The sequence below is a fragment of the Diuraphis noxia genome, unplaced genomic scaffold (genome assembly GCF_037042655.1).
Source record: "Diuraphis noxia isolate RWA-SAM2 unplaced genomic scaffold, SU_Dnox_SAM2 contig0002, whole genome shotgun sequence".
NCBI lineage: Eukaryota > Metazoa > Arthropoda > Insecta > Hemiptera > Aphididae > Diuraphis > Diuraphis noxia.
The window spans coordinates 46147917-46164671 of NW_028301712.1; the positions used below are offsets into that span (position 1 = coordinate 46147917).

The 16755-nt window shown below is 27.5% G+C and overlaps 3 protein-coding genes across 5 annotated transcripts; 1 reads left to right on the forward strand and 2 right to left on the reverse strand.

Moving 5' to 3' along the window:
* Positions 1-2807: 2807 nt before the first annotated feature.
* LOC149058542 (protein cereblon-like) lies at positions 2808-8168 on the reverse strand. Of its 3 annotated transcripts, none has more exons than XM_089221424.1 (11): positions 7911-8168; positions 7744-7849; positions 6836-6910; positions 6670-6725; positions 4938-5137; positions 4733-4873; positions 4027-4143; positions 3852-3958; positions 3523-3674; positions 3251-3465; positions 2808-3181 (listed from the first exon to the last, which is right to left on the reverse strand). In XM_089221424.1, the coding sequence occupies exons 2-11, from the start codon at positions 7805-7807 to the stop codon at positions 3037-3039; spliced, it is 1272 nt and encodes a 423-aa protein (XP_089077550.1). In that variant the 5' UTR covers positions 7808-7849; positions 7911-8168; the 3' UTR covers positions 2808-3036. The 3 variants fall into 3 exon arrangements, with proteins under 3 accessions (XP_089077550.1, XP_089077549.1, XP_089077548.1); XM_089221423.1 differs by having other exon boundaries at positions 7744-7830; positions 7911-8167; XM_089221422.1 differs by having other exon boundaries at positions 6836-6897; positions 7744-7830; positions 7911-8166.
* Positions 8046-11020, reverse strand: LOC149058543 (uncharacterized). Its single transcript, XM_089218396.1, has 6 exons — positions 11016-11020; positions 10807-10899; positions 10428-10592; positions 9823-10384; positions 9245-9572; positions 8046-8176 (listed from the first exon to the last, which is right to left on the reverse strand). The coding sequence occupies exons 1-6, from the start codon at positions 11018-11020 to the stop codon at positions 8046-8048; spliced, it is 1284 nt and encodes a 427-aa protein (XP_089074522.1).
* A 1302-nt stretch (positions 11021-12322) lies between these two features.
* On the forward strand, positions 12323-15035 carry LOC149058544 (uncharacterized). Its single transcript, XM_089218397.1, has 7 exons — positions 12323-12602; positions 12658-12771; positions 12851-12869; positions 13002-13246; positions 13376-13730; positions 14587-14792; positions 14959-15035. Exons 1-7 carry the CDS (start codon positions 12323-12325, stop codon positions 15033-15035), a joined length of 1296 nt encoding a protein of 431 aa, XP_089074523.1.
* The last annotated feature ends 1720 nt before the right edge of the window (positions 15036-16755 follow it).

Genomic DNA, 16755 nt, shown 5'->3' on the forward strand with positions numbered 1-16755 from the left:
ATTCAATATAGTTTCTAACTAGTTATCATCTTGTGATGACTTTATGAAACATACCTAAAAACTCAAAATTTAAAAAAATATATTTAAATATTTCAAGTATAGTGAAATATTTCATATTCATTAAGTAATAATATATTAAAATCAAAATTTTTTATTGATAAGCTATTACTAATTTTTTTAATCATTTTTTTAGCTTTAATAGTTTTATAACATATTAAACATCAGATTGAATGTTTATAGAAAAGAAATGCCAAAAGAATTTATTATGTTTATGTTGTGAAAATTACCTTAAAACATATAATAAATTAGAATCACATTTAAGCATAGAACATGCTGTTGATGTAGAAAAAGAAATTTTGTTTTTTGAAAACATGACAATATGAAAGTTTTACTTTATTATAAGTTCATATAAATTGAATTTTCTAAAAAAAATATGAACTGACTTATATAGAATTCTTGAACTGGAAACTAAGTATTGAGTAAAATACTCTGAGTCAATATGTATTATGTGGTACTTATGGCAGAAAGAGAAATAAAAAGGAAAAATTGTATTTGTAAAGAATATTTTTGCAATAGATCATATTCTATGCAATCAAAAACAGAAGAACGTAAAAACAAATTACTCTGTTGGTGACATATGAACCAAAATTGGAGCAAACATTTTAATGAAAAAATTAAACATAAAAGTAAAAGAGACCTAGTAAAAGCACTGTACTCTCGACCACCTTTATTGAAAATACTAATGAATTTAAAATTCAATTGAAACATTTTCATACAAATCTTGAAACGACACTGATACATTGTCTTTCCGCAGTTATTTTTTTTACATATTACCTATGTACCAAAAAAGAAGAGTTGGACATTCTGTTACAGAAAATAAAATACACTGGAATAAACATTAATGTGACATTATAAAATTTGCACCGTAAATAATTTATACATATATAAATTATATAATAAATCTAATGAAATTACAGACTATGGTTTAAATAATAAATCTTGTAATAAGTTTGTTGTTAAGAGGACGTGATACCCGCATGTGTTGTCTCCGTCTTACAAATGCGTAACATGGTACATTTTTCGCTCAGCAGAACACGTGTAGCTCCGTTAACTTAAAAATTAGAGTGAACTGACCTCTTATAAAATTTTAAGGTAAGATTATTATCTAGACAACCTCATATGCTTTTTATTTTATATCAAATTTAAAGCAAGTTATGAGTATTTTAAAATTGTACATTTTTTGTGCATCTTAAAATACTCATAACTTCCTTTAAAATTTAAATATAATAAAAAGCATATGACGTTGACTAGATAACAATCATACCTTTAAATTTTATAAGAGGTCAATTCACTCTAATGTTTAAGCTAACGGAGCTACATGTGTTCTGCTGAACGTACAATTTACTATATAATGCACTTGTAAGACAGAGACAACACATGCGGGTATCACATCCTCTCAAGTTGTTTACATTATAGGTACATTTTTTGTGAATTCTTGTCATTCCAATTTGATTTATTAAGTTTTAGATTCTGATTTTTTTAAAGATGCAAGTGAGTTGTCATTATAATTTAGTAACAATCACGTTGCACTGATCTGATAAGTGATAATGACATTACTGTCATTACTAGTATAAGTTATCAAGAATTGTGTAATAATGAAGGTCTTAATGTACTTAATGAAATCTGCAGTTAAGTATTTGACGCTTTGAAGAATATCAGTAAATATTTAAACATTTTATTATATAATATATTTAAATAATTATAATAGGTATTGTTGGCTTCTAGCCAAAAATAATTTTCAGCGTTTTTCAAAGAGTAGTTTTCTGTAAATTAAATTTTTGTTATTAAAAGGATGTTAAAGCAATATTTGTGATTACCCATTATTCAAATGATAGAGAAAAATTACATAGATTTCTTTAAATATTGTCTCATATAACAATTTAAACATCATTAAAATTTATAAAAAAAAAACATTCATTTTGAGTCAATTAGTAGGTATTAGACCAATACATCAAACACTCAAAAATCATAATAGTTTATAAAAGATATTGGGTGAAAGAATTTGAGCTATGTTGTGCATAGGTCTGTGAAAAAAAACAAATTCACTCTGATATCCTCCTATTGATGAAAATGAAATTTTTCAGAAAATTAAATTTTGAAAAACACTATAAATTATTATTGTCAATAAATTGTCGATCAAATTAGTATTTGATATGAATACTTATTTCTATTATTCGTTTAGGAGAATACAATTATATTATTGCAGATATAGCAGAATTCAATCACATAGTTCAAAAAGTTCTTGTAAATAAAGATACAATTTTAGATCTATTAAAAAAAACAAATATCAAAATCTTCATTAGATGAAAATATAATTTCCAAAAAAAAAGGTTTTTAGTTGCATTAACATCAATTTATCCATTAACGGATCTTCAAAATTTCAGAGAGCAAACAAAATGCTTGAAGCAGAAAGAGTTAATGGTAACATATATTAATGCTGTTACTTTTTAATTTAAATTTTTCTTCCATCCTTTCTATCTGTAAATTACAATGAACTATAAATTGAAAATGTACAAATCATGTTAAAACAATGAACACACTAATCTTCAATTTTATCGATTGACAGATGTCAAACTTTATTGTTATTTTATATGTGTTTGTAATCGTAAGATATCGTTTATTAATTATTATCTTACCTATAGATCTATACGATTTATAATATATCATCATGAATTTATTTTTATTTTTTTATATAAATTTAATTTCTTAAAATATAAACCATTGTGCTTTGATGAGAAAAACTCGTGTGAAAGTATGAGTTATATTAAATTAAATTTAATAAATTTAATAGTTACATTTTACTCTTATCAACTAAATATTCTTGAAATACATTTTATATGTATGTATAGCAGCAAAAATTTCTTATATTTATGGTTCAGTTACATACTTTGCACATGTACATAACATAAAAAAAATTAGAATTTTTCTTAAAATGTCACTAATATTTCTTTATTAGAGTATTCAAATATCATATTATTAACTTCCTTGAGCTTTTAATGTTATGGAATTAACAGATAATCCAAAGAATACATTTGGCATTAGTTTCAAGTTAGGATCAGCCCAATGTTTCCTGCCCAATTCGTTCCTACAATGTCCACAATAAACTGTTGACCATTTATACCTGTGGAAAATCAGTTATTACAAGTAATTAGAAATGACTAATAACAAAACTAATAATGTTTTATTATACCCAGGGAACCAGCAGTCTCCAGTTAATGGAACTTCGAAAGTGTTCTCCTTAAAATCATCATCTAGTTTGGTTACTGTAATTATGCTATAGAGTTCTTCCGTGTAGTTGCAATAAATACCCTGGGGTCCTTCCGTGGACATAGTGATCACATTACTTGTATCGAAAACCAAAGTATTACAGCTTGATCTACCACACATGAATTTTCGCGTTGCTTTCTATAATAAAAAAGTGATAAACCTTTGTATTTACTTTAATTTCTTTAATTTTCTTACAATTCTATTCCAATGCTGTAGTTCATATTGAAGTCGTAAATTAGTTGATTCAGTACCAAGCAGCTCTCTTATTTGTTCTTGGCTGAATATACCAAGTCCCGTCACTTGGAATGACAACACATATGGGTCGTCTGAGAGCTTCACACTTGTATCTTTAAAAGATAATAAAACACAAAAATGGTAGAATATCAGTTGAACATTTATTCAAAGATTGTTTTTATGGTATGTGACATGACAAACCTCAATGTAATTTACATGCAATATAATTTAATTTAATATATATCATAACAAATTAACATATTAAAAACTATTCAATTATTTAGTCTTACATAACATTTTAACTTTTTTAGAAAGTTGAGATGCCAATTCATAAACATCAAACTGTTTATAAACCCAATCTGGCCACTGATTTTGCCACATGTCACTTTTACGGGACCTTAAAAAAAAAATTATATGCATACTAAATAGTAACATATTCATTTTAAATTATTTATATTTTATTACAGTATGCCATGGCTCATATCACGATTCTTTGGATGTAAACACAATTTGTTATATGGATATGTTAATGTAATATCTGGTATGATTTTGATTTTAGCCAAAGCAATTGATTGAGCATTACTAGAAGAAAAATATAAATTATAATTACAGTTAATAATCATATTGATAATCTGACTCAAATAAAAATAAACTCTTAAGCAATAGTCAATTGATTTCTGCAGTGATGTTATACACTAGTCAATTTTAGTCCCTATCCCCAATTTGTATTATGTTTTTAAACCAGAGTAGATAGATTTATTTAAATAAATTCTTTAAAAATATTAAATTATCTGTTGATTATTAATTAATTAAAAATGAACAATCTCAAATGATTTGTCTGTTTTTAAATTATATTTATTTTAGTATTTAAATGTTTTATACCTAATACATTTTGAACTGGATATAATGTACTAAACTACTAACAATATTCTTTACCTAAAAAGAATAATAATGTAAGTTTAATTGTAACTGTTGCAATTGACTGGTAACATAATTTTAGAAATTACTGAATTGAATAAATAATATTTACTTTCATATCTATCACTATTTAAATACATTTAAATGTCTACATAAGTATATTTTATAATTCATTCATCTGTAGTCTGTAAACACATTCAATTATAAATGGAAATTAAATACTTTTTTTTAATAATTAACTATCATCAGTTACCTTTCAGGAAATTTATTGATTTGTTGAATTTCAAATCTTTGGTGGCCCATAGCTTTAAATCGTAATAACTGAGTAGTTTCAATGTCTGCACAATGTTCGAAAATCTCAGCAATTGTTCCAAACATACGCTTGTTTTCATCACTAATAAAAAATAATAATTTAATATTATTATCTATAAGTGAATAACTAATTATATATGTTTTACAATTTGTAGCAAACTCCAAATGAGCGATTGTGGGAGAAGGCATATTTTATTATAAGTTTAACATTTGAACAATGAGCAATAATAGGCAGAATTTGTCCAGGCATCAAATTTAAATTAAAAAAAATAATTGGCAATGAATGAATAATGCCTTCTTCATATGCTGTGTGTCCAGAAGCTTCAATAAGTCCATCTCCCACATACTAAAAGAATACACAATAAATTATAAAAATATTCAACTAGGTATATATTTGAAGTGTTATATAACACATTAGTTATATAAATGTTGAAGACTAATTAAATTGTTTGTTAGTATATTTAAATTTATTGTTATTGAGTTAATTAAAAATAATTAAATGAATTAAAATACATTAAAATCATAGCCCATAGGTAACTTTGTTACATTACACATTTAATGTAACATAATGGCAGTATATACTTGTTTACTTGTCCCTGTGCTCAGGCACGCCCGCAGAGATGCAGCTCAGGGGGGGGCAAACAAAATTTTTTTAAAATAAAAACAAATTTAACTTTATATAAAATTACACTATTAGTTCTAATGTTTATAAGAAAGAACATACTTAATACATTTTAAACAAAAGGCAGACATTTCAATACGGTCAATTATGAAAAATGCTATCGAAAGGAAATGTGAACATATATTGGGAATTATAATTTGTAAGATATCGATATCGCAATCGCAGAAACCGCTAATCGGTTTTATTGGTTTTAATATTATATTATCTGTAATTCTGTCGTAAACGTCGTACATTATACGATATAATTTATAATCCCGTTTGCTTTATTGCTTTCCAAGTATTTTGATTTGATTATTATAATATTATGTTTTTCATACAAGATTTCGGCAATTACGCCTAACCAGCCAAAAGTATTGAAAATAATCGTAATGTCTTTTATTGCGATTAAATACCTCCTATATGACTTGTTAGATACAAGGATTGTCGAATAGTCACTCAAGATCAACTTTATGTAAAAAAAACTTCCAATTTCGTAAGTGACACGAAAAATCTCAGGGGGGGCAATGGCCCCCACTGGCCCCTCCCTCCGGGCGTCCCTGCCTGTGCTGGAAAATTAGATTTAAAAAAAAGAAAGAAATAAACTTGGAAGCCTAAAAGATTGATATACCACATACCTACAATTTGAATGCACATTGAAAATTTAACTTATAGAAGACACTAAAAAAATCTGATACATCAATCACAACATGTTATATTACATTGAATAGCAAAGTGCAAACACCAATAATTGTGTTAATTTAGCACATGTGAACAATATTAAATGCTAAATTTATGATTATTTAAATTTATTCACAGTACATAGTGAAGAAGAAATATTACATAGAGCATACAAATAATAAATTAATAGTTTTTTAAGAATTTAGGCTGCATATGAAATTAAGTATTTTAAAATCTATTTTTGGTAATATTGGACAAACCTATATAAAATGTCAATAGGAAAAATAACTTATGTTCTACACATTTTCCAAAATCATACAATCTGTGTGAATATACTTATTCTGTTCTAAGACAATCACTTGGCAGCATTCAATTTAACATTTGTTTTTGTTGAGTTTATTAACAACTATTTAATAGATTTTTATGCTTGTAGTTGTATAGTTTATTATTTTTTTATTCAATAGCATCAAGTGTTGTACAAGATATTTTGTTTTTTAAAAATGCTTATTTTTACAGATAGACAATGAAAATTTAATCACCTTATGCGCTGCAGTTAAACTTTGATCGTAGTGTTTTTCTATTTGAGGTTCTGGGACTAAATGTAATAAGAAATATGGATTAATTTATATTTTTAAGATTTATAAAATGCACAGTTAATAATAATTTTTATTCAAAAGTATCAGAATAAATATATTTTATACTTACTGTTAACAACCTCCCTTCTTTCTCGATAATATCTTTCAATAGCTGCATTTACAAGCTCAAAACTAGAATAAAAATCTGAATGAAATTCAATACGATTTTAATAATAATAATTATTATTATAATAATACAATTTTATTCATCTTTGTTGTTATAAAAATGTTTCTTATACATAAAATAATAGTTTTAGCATAAATTTATATCAAGATTGAAAATATCATAGTTTATTCATTTATATTAGTCAAGAGATAAGAAAGTTATACCTTAATAAATTATGGATCACAATATAAATGTAAGAGTGTAGAATGTTTAGATTTTGGCCATTCTGACTCACTTACTTTAAAAAAAAAAAAATGTTTTGAGGGGGGGGGGGGGCTAATTTTAAAAAGAACTCTGAACAATTACACTAATAGTTCTGTGAAATAGTTCTATTCGACAATGCTTTCTCAATGCTTATAGTTCTTAAATGAACCCAGTGCTGAGCGAGACAAATCTGAAATAACCCATATTAAGCAACGTAAAATTTACCAACCAAAAATTTAAAATAAACCCGTCATGTAGGTACTATAAATATTACTTCTATTATTATAACTATTTAATAAAAATATTATTTAGTAATTATTTTTCACTTTCATGTTGAACACCTGCCCACCCACCATAATATAAAAAAATGGGAGTAGATACAAATGTTGTGCGCAGATGTATAAATGTAAAATCGCAAACTTCAGAAGGCTATAATAAGGCTATATAATGGTTTCCACAATTTTTTTTGTACCATCGTTATTCACTCATTAAAATAAATTTGAATCAATATAAAAATCAAAAAACATGCTGGGTAGCATTATATACACTCTTACAACAAAATTGACCACCCAATCCATAACTATAAATTATGTTACATTAACACTCACTCGTTGTAATCATCAGGTAGGAGGTTATAGACGTTTGGGAAGAAGAAGATGTTACTATGGTCATGGTCCAATTCTACGATATGATCACTATAAATGAAAAGAAACTCTTACATTGAGAAATATGACCACCCAACCAATAATTATAAAAATATTTAATAAACACTCACTCGTCGCTATCAAAGTTGAGGTTCATGTTTAAGATGTTCAAATTCACACCGTTTGCTTGTTCGAGTTGTTCGATAACAATGAATAAAAACAATTGGCAGGCACTAGGTAGCGTTCGGCTCCGACTAATTAAAACGTCAACAGGTCAATACTTCAACAGGATCTCTTGTCGAATGTCGCCTCGTCGAAAAAATATTAAATAATATTGAACGAATGAAATGATAGCATAGTTGACCGTTATTGTCTAACAGCGCTGTCTGCTGAGGCGCTGACATAGATAAGCAACTCCCATGTTATAAAAACGAACCGCTTAACAACTCTACAATCGATAGTCATTGTTATATCGATTATATAGCTTATCGATAATTAACTACTATTACTATCGATGATTTCGTCTAGAAATAAAATTGTAGGTAAGGAATTTAGTAATAAAAAAAAATTAATTATTTTCTTATAAGAGATCATTTTTTATTAAATCGTTATCAAACAAATAATTGTATAGTTGTATACAATTAATTTAGTAATATAAAATTACAATAAAAAGTAATGTAACATTAAATATATTATATATATTTAAATAATAATAAGCATAATACAATATAGGTACCTACATTATTTGTTTAATAATAAGAAAAAATGAAATATAAAATTAGTATTCATATTATAATATAATAAAATAAATAAGGTTTTTACATAAATTAATATGAGGTAAATAATAAATTGTATTGTAAGATTTTGGATCATTATATGGTATACATTTTATATCACACAATGTACATGGACTAATAGATGATTATGAGAAATTTGGTTGTCTTGATCAAATTAGTTGTTTTAAGTTTGAGAATTATATGGGACAGCTAAAAAATATGGTACGAAAACAAGACAAACTACTTCAAAAAGTAATTAATAGATATAATGAACGTTGTTTGAAATTAGACAATAATATGGATGAAGATAATAAGATTAAACTAATATTTAAAATGATTCATAAAGAAGGGCCGTTACTTAATGAAACTAGTTTTCCACAATATAGAGTTCTAGTTCATGATAAATTAATAATTAAAATCAGTGTTGAATCCAGGTATAGTAACATTAATAGTAATTAAAAAAGAAAAAAATATATTAGGTAAATGAACAGTACCTAAGTAAAAATATTAATACAATATAAAAATAGATTGTAGATTAAAGTTGATTCATCTATATAAATTATAAATTACTATTATTAAATATGATTAGCGTATTCGCTTTGAAGGTATAACGAGACACATTAAAAAAATCAAGTGTGGCAGAAATAAATTGGCTAAAAAAAGGACTCGAGGGAGGAATGAATTAGTACCAATGTTTGTTTTGTAGAATGGGATTTTAAACAAATCTAAGTTACTTGTGTTTTTACGAGGAATAAGGAAATTTATTAAGGCTAAAATCTCAGGACAAATAACAAAACCGTTTAGAATGTTAAAAATGAACATTATGTCAGCTAAATTTCGTCTTACTTCAAGTTGATAAAATCCTATAGAATCTTGAAGGAGTCTAACCGAGAAATGTGATAAAGGATAACCTATGACATGAACTATTCTTTTTAAAAACTTAAATTGGACATTATCTAAATCAGTATTATATGTTGAATAGTCACTTGACCAGATAAGTGAACCAAATTCATGAACCTATCTAAATAATGAGTAATAAAGAGTTTTTAGGCAGGTAATATTTTTAAAATCATTTGTATTTCTGTTAATGAAGCCAAGCATCTTATATGATTTATTAACCATTACTTTATGATAAGCTTTAAAGCTATAAGATTTTTTTTTTTAAATATATTCCCAAATATTTAATTGAGTTTACATTTGAAATTGGAAAATCATTTATTTTATATTGAAAATTAAAAGAATTCATTTTACGGGTGAAGGATATTACTTGAAATTTATTTATATTAAGAGGAAGATGGTTTTTTTCACTCCAAAAATAGAGTTTATTTAAATTGGTTTGTAAACTATGTTGGTCATTAACCGATTTGATTTTACAAAATATTTTCTCATCATCAGCAAAAAGAAGAATTTTTATAGAAGGTTCGGAAATTAATGGTAAATCATTTACAAATATTAAAAATAATAAAGGCCCCAAGTGAAACCCTTGCGGGACGTCTAATAACGTAAGATAATCAGTCGATATAAAAAATGATATTTTAACAGCCCGAGTTCTATCTACAAGAAACGAGAACAACCATTTAAGGAAATTACCTCCTATTCTAAACAACTCTAATTTATGATATAATAGTAAATGGTCTACTTTATCGAAAACTTTTTCAAAATCAGTATATATAAAATATACTTGATAACCTTCATTTAATGATGTTATTAAGTAATCATGGTATGTTATTAAATTAGTAAAAATTGAATATTTACCTAAAAACCCATGTTTTGAGGGACTAATGAGTCCCTGAGTCACTGAGTTGTGTTGATATGATGGTCTCAAACATCTTAGGAAGAATCGAGAATTTGGTAATTGATCCAAATTTTTACATTATTACTATCGTCAGATTTGTTAATGGAGTGACAAAAGATTTTTTCCAAATAAGTGGAAAAATACCAGTTTTCAAAGATAAATTAAATATGTGATTCATAGATTTGGCAAAGACCAAACAACATTTTTTTAATAAAATAGGAGGTGAACAATCAGGACCAGTACTAGATTTTTCATTAAATTATGTTAGATGTGCTATGGACTAGCGTCCCGCATTGCTTAGTTCACGGTCAACTAGGTAATAATTATGTAGACACCACCTGAGAGGGTAACAATTCCAAGGGAGTGGCCATGGATTATTAAAATAATAAGAGACTACTAAAGCTAAAAGTTGGGCGTGGACACCAAATAACATTATGTAAACAATGGGGGATTAACTGAACATTTATGGAAACAGATAGATAGGCGTTCCATGTCCTCAGGACGTTAGACACGACTATGGGATAAGAATTCCAAGAAACGATATCCAAACTAGGAATATACTGTCATAATAATAGATACAGTATTATCAAGCATGCAGCTGCACGGGATGTGTACTGATCTTGTATGTGGGCGAGTAACATTTCCGTCAGTCTAGATAATTATACCACATCCGTGAGAACAGCGACAAGAACGAGTAGACTATGGGGAGTAGAGGGTAGCACTATATAAGGGACCCCGAAACGGCCTGTATTCAGACGCGACTTGACCAGACTAGCCAGAGCACCTTCACGCCAGTCTGTTGCTTAATTTAATTTATTGGACTTAGAAAAATTCTTATAAACAATATTTTGAACTTAGAAAATATTCGAGTCAAACCGAATTTATTCTATCATTCAGAATACTTAACATACATTCAGCTTTCATGTTATAAATAAATATATGTTTTACCACAATAAATAAACAATTAATCTAATTAAGAAGAATTCTACGTTGTGTAATTAACTCAAGAGTCACCTTCCAAACATCATCCTTGACTACTGATACCTGTAGGCGACGTGATCACTACAGATGCTCAATTATATAATCTTCAGATATAGATATAGAATTTAAATTAAGATCATTACCAATAATATTGGATATTTGATCAAATTTGTTAAATACATTACTTTTAGAATAAACAGAAGAAAAATATTTAGAAAATAAATTTGTACTATCGTTTAAATTATTAGCAGATAAATCATCAAAGAAGATTGATGTAGGAATAATGATTTTTTTTTTAATATTGAATATATTTCCAAAAGGATTTCATATTAAGATTAATATTGTTTTCAATTTTGAGAACATAATTTGAATAAAATTGTTGATATAATTGCTTATATTTAACCGTTGTGTAAGACATAAATAAAAGTTAATCGTGATAGTAGATGGCCATGCTAGAGTAAATATAAGCAAAGTCAAATACGGTTCTGCTTACTATAACTAAATAGACCAAACGCTGTATCTTAACATTTGCAATGTTTTCAGCTTTGTTTAGCAAACAGACGGTCTGAATTTCTCCGTTATCAAATATTTACCTCTATTATGCTAATATAGCATAGAAAAATCCATTTCGAAATTTTATGATATCTTAAACCATTCTATTGAAATTTTTGTTCCTAAAGTAAAATTAAACCTTGAACACCGGCATTCCATAACTTGGTCGAACGCATCTCTTAGAAATTTAATTAACTTAAAAAAGCTTGCTCATAAAAAATTTAGAATTTCTAATTCTCAGACTGATTATATGGCTTTTTCAGATTTGCGTAAAAAATGTAAAGTTTTATCTATGAAAGTTCATTCTAATTATATTTTTAAAATTGAAAACAACATTAATATTAATTTGAAATCGTTTTGGAAGTATATCAATTCTTTAAGATCTAATCGTAATAATATTCCACTCTCGGTCTTTTATGATAATATTACTGCAGATAACATGAATGATATTACTAATGTATTCGCCAGTTATTTCTCTTCAGTATATGATACTAATAAGGATATTGATATCGATTCATTTGATATGCCCGATATTCACACTCAACATTTTTTTTTCAACAATTGTATTATATCTGAAAACGAAATTATAGATTTTCTTGGTTCTCTTAGTAAAAACGCCAGTCCAGGGCCTGGCGGTATTCCATCATTATTTTTAAAAATGTGTTGTCATATTATTGCGAAGCCTTTATGTTATTTATTTAATTTATCCTTATCTAATGGTATATTTCCCGAATACTGGAAAAAAATCTTTTATATCTCCTATTCTTAAATCAGGTAACAAAAATGATGTCAGAAATTATGGACCAATTTCTAAATTATCAATTTTACCGAAAGTTTTTGAAGCTATTATATCTAAAAAAATTTCTAATTTACTATCTAATAGTATTAGTTTGTCTCATCATGGTTTTTTACCTAAGCACTCTATTAATACGAATTTATTAGTTTATCAAAATTTTCTTATTAACAGTCTGGATCAAGGTTATCAGGTAGATTCAATATATACCGATTTTGAAAAAGCGTTTGATAAGGTTAATCATTCTTTACTATTTTTAAAGTTAAAACATTTTGGGTTCGATGGAAACTTTCTAAATTGGTTATTTTCCTAATCTTTGTAATAGAACTCAAGTAGTTAAAATTTCTTTTCACTATTCCAATGAATACTTAGTTACCTCGGGAGTTCCTCAAGGATCTCATTTGGGACCACTTCTTTTCCTTATTTTTATTAATGATCTTCCTCTTATTTTAGATAGTTCGGTGAATATTTTGATGTTTGCTGATTATGTAAAAATTTACTGTAAAGTCAAAGAAGATGTTGTTGACCAAAATTTGTTGCAATATAATTTAAATAAGCTTTTATTATGGAGTAAAAAAAACTATTTATCCTTAAATTATGATAAATGTAAAATTATAACCTTTTCACGTACTAAAAGTCCTGTTTTCCATAATTATCTTATTGATAACCATCCTCTTAAAAGATGTTCTTCTATTACAGATTTAGGTATTTGTTTTGAATGTGATCTGTCGTTCAAAATAAATCATAAAGCTATCATAAATAAAGCGTATAAAATGTTGGGTTTTATTACTAGGAATACTAAAGACTTTAGAAATCCTATTTGTTTAAAAAATTTGTATACTTCTTTAGTTAGATCAAACCTAGAATTTGGCTCTTTAATTTGGTCTAATAACTTTTCAACATATTCAAATGAGCTTAATAATATACAGTATAAATTTCTGAAAAGAGTTGCCTTTATTATGCATTGTACGATTTCCAGAGACTCGTTTCTGCTGGTTCAAGACGCTATAGGTATTGATCCTCTCAACATTAGACGTGATCTTATAGATATAATGTTTGTTTATGATATTTTAAATAATAATGTAAACTGCCCAGCTATTTTAAGTTTAATTGGATTTAGAATACCTAATAGATATACGCGAAATTCTGATTTGTTCCATATACCTAATTTTAAAACAAATAGTGGAAAAAATTCTTTTTTCTCTAGAGTTATTTTTAATGCCAATAGAATCTCCACAGTCTTGGATTTTTTTTTATTGTCTCGTCAAGTATTTAAATCTAAAACTTTGTTATTTTTAAAACATAGCGCCTAATTATTATTTCTTTGTTTTGTTTTATATACTTAATGTTATCTTTGTATTTCTTATCGTATTGTAAAATTGTATTTTGTATTATCACATGTCTATCAGTTTTCATATTGTGTCAATTCTTATATTGTATTGTTTTTCTTTCTTTGTTAAAGGGCTTTGGCCCGTTGATTTTTATATAAATAAATAAATAAAATAAATAATTTACGCGTGCGCATCCCTGGAAAGGGTAATAATAATAAAAATTATAATTATAGTAAAAACCACGAACTAAGATATACAGGACTGAACACTATAGGGCGGAAGGGGTGGGTGATACGGTCAGAAAATCTTGCTCGTCGGTGCATTGGTGAATAAAGCGCCATCTATTAACATCAGTAGTAACTACAAAGTTCTACATTTATTTTAAGCAAGAACTAAAATAAAATACAATTATGACATAGATATTAGAGTACATTTTACTAGTCATCTTACTACCACGAACCACGATATCTTAGTTCGTGCTTACTACATCTTAGTTAATGTATCTAAGCTTATAGTATATTATTTAGTAAAATATTTTAAAATTATAATATATTTATTTACAATGGGTCGATTATGTAGCGTTATAAATTGTTCAACTAGCAAATCCAAAGTGACAACTGAACGTGTAACATTATTTTCAGTACCAAAAGATGACTACTTAAAATCTCAGTGGATTAATGTAGTTTGTGCGGTTAACAACAGAGAAACTAATGTCAAATTTGTAGGTGCCAAACATTTTAAAACTGAAGACATTAAAAGGACATATTATGGCTCTGAAAACTTAGGCTCTTTGAAAAAAATTAATAACCATTGTCAATTTAATATTTATATAATAATATTACCTACCTTCAAATTTCAATCTTCATCACAAATATATATTTTAGATATTTATAACCATGCAATATTAAATTGTACGTATGTAATGCAACGGTAGTGTGTATTAAAATTCAGATGATTTAGTAAACCGACAGAGTGCGCCAAAAACACCAAGGTATACTTCAGCAAGAGTACCCGACCGTAATATCTAGAGTCGTTACCAGTCCTGTATATCTTAGTTCGTGGTAAAAACAAACAAATTATCTACATTAATATAATCATTGTATTTAAAAACATTACTTTTGTTTGCTGGAACGCTGATAACAGAAAACGGAATTTTTTAGGAGTCCACCGCCGTTTGATAGAAATTGGAAGAATGGGGGAAAACAAAAACTTAATGCCACAGCAGTGCCGTACAAAATACTGCGTAAAAATGGGTGCGCCGTCGACTGTCAAGTATTGCAATAAAAATTTAAGAAGATCTCGTTTTTCAAACGGTGTGTTATTGTCCACCGGCTCGTTATCATTTAAGATTTACGTCACGGTTTGAAAGGGGGCAGGTTAAAAATTGGGTGACCACGTTTGTTTGTGAGTTAGTGCGCGTGTGTCAATTTGTGGGCCTATATGCTTTGTGAGAGTCGTGCGCTTGTCCATATGTGACGTGAATACAACGCTTGTCCTTGGGCGAACAGCGAAGTGAAATCGCCCGAACAATGATTAAGCAGACAGAGGCTGTATATTGAATAGCCTCTAAACGAGGTACGTGCCGGGTTTTCCGGTCACCCCGCCACCCATGCCGCTTGCAAACCGATCGTTTGGTAGTGTTGGAATTTAATGGACTCGGCAGCTGTTTGACGTATTAGCTGGTAAAACTCTTCAGGTGAAGCGAGTGGTGACTCCGCTGGCTAGTACCTCGTTGAGAGGCTACCAATGCTTCGAGATCGCATAGTTACAAGTTTTTCAAATGGTGTACCAACATGAAAACGATAATCTTTTATTATTTCATTAGACACCATTAACGACAACTCCGCCTCAGGAGTCAGGATTCCCGGTAATCAAGTGACGCGTAAAGATTTTTTGAAATCTATAGTTCAAAATATTTAGTTACAGCGATAATAATTTTTAATTTCTTTTTTTATAAATATGTGTTATATTTTTTCTGTTTTGTAAAAATGTTCCTGGCAAGTCATCCAAGTTAATGATATATTATGTATACTATGTATTATTTTTTAATCATATTATTATTCAATGACATATTTTTTTTATAATTATTTTTTAAAATATATCTTTTGAATGTCTTAGCTATTTTATCGTTACACAATTATTATTATAGTTATTGTCTTTATAAAACAGACTTTTTTCTAGATAAATTTTTTCCGGGATTTTTTTGTCTGTGACTATTTCCCTACCATCAATCAGGCGTTGATCCAAGCGGGATATAAGTGTCGATCCCCTCCCCTCTGCCCACAATAGACTCTGGCGAATTTTAGATTGTATGTTTTTGGTAGGCTGATAGAATACATTACCTTGTCGATTGGCTGAAATTTTGTCCAAGATAATATACCCCTCTGGAAATTTGTTCTGTATAATAATATCTGAAATCAAGCATTTTTGTTCGTACAAACGGATTATGAAACATAAATAATTGTAAATCACAAAAAATTGTGCTCGTCTATGTTAAGTATTTTTAAAAGACAATAATAATAACTTAACCAGAAATATTAGAGATAAAATATTATAAAAACAAAATCAAAAATATCAAACGTCTACCAGAAAAGGCTGGAACTTTCGTATACCTTTATGTAGGTATATTTTGGGACATGGAAAAAAAATGATTGCTTATAATAAATTTAATAAAACTCATGACACGATAATTAAATAGTGAAAAAATTACGAAATTAAATACTAAGTTTGAATTTGTATATTTTGCAT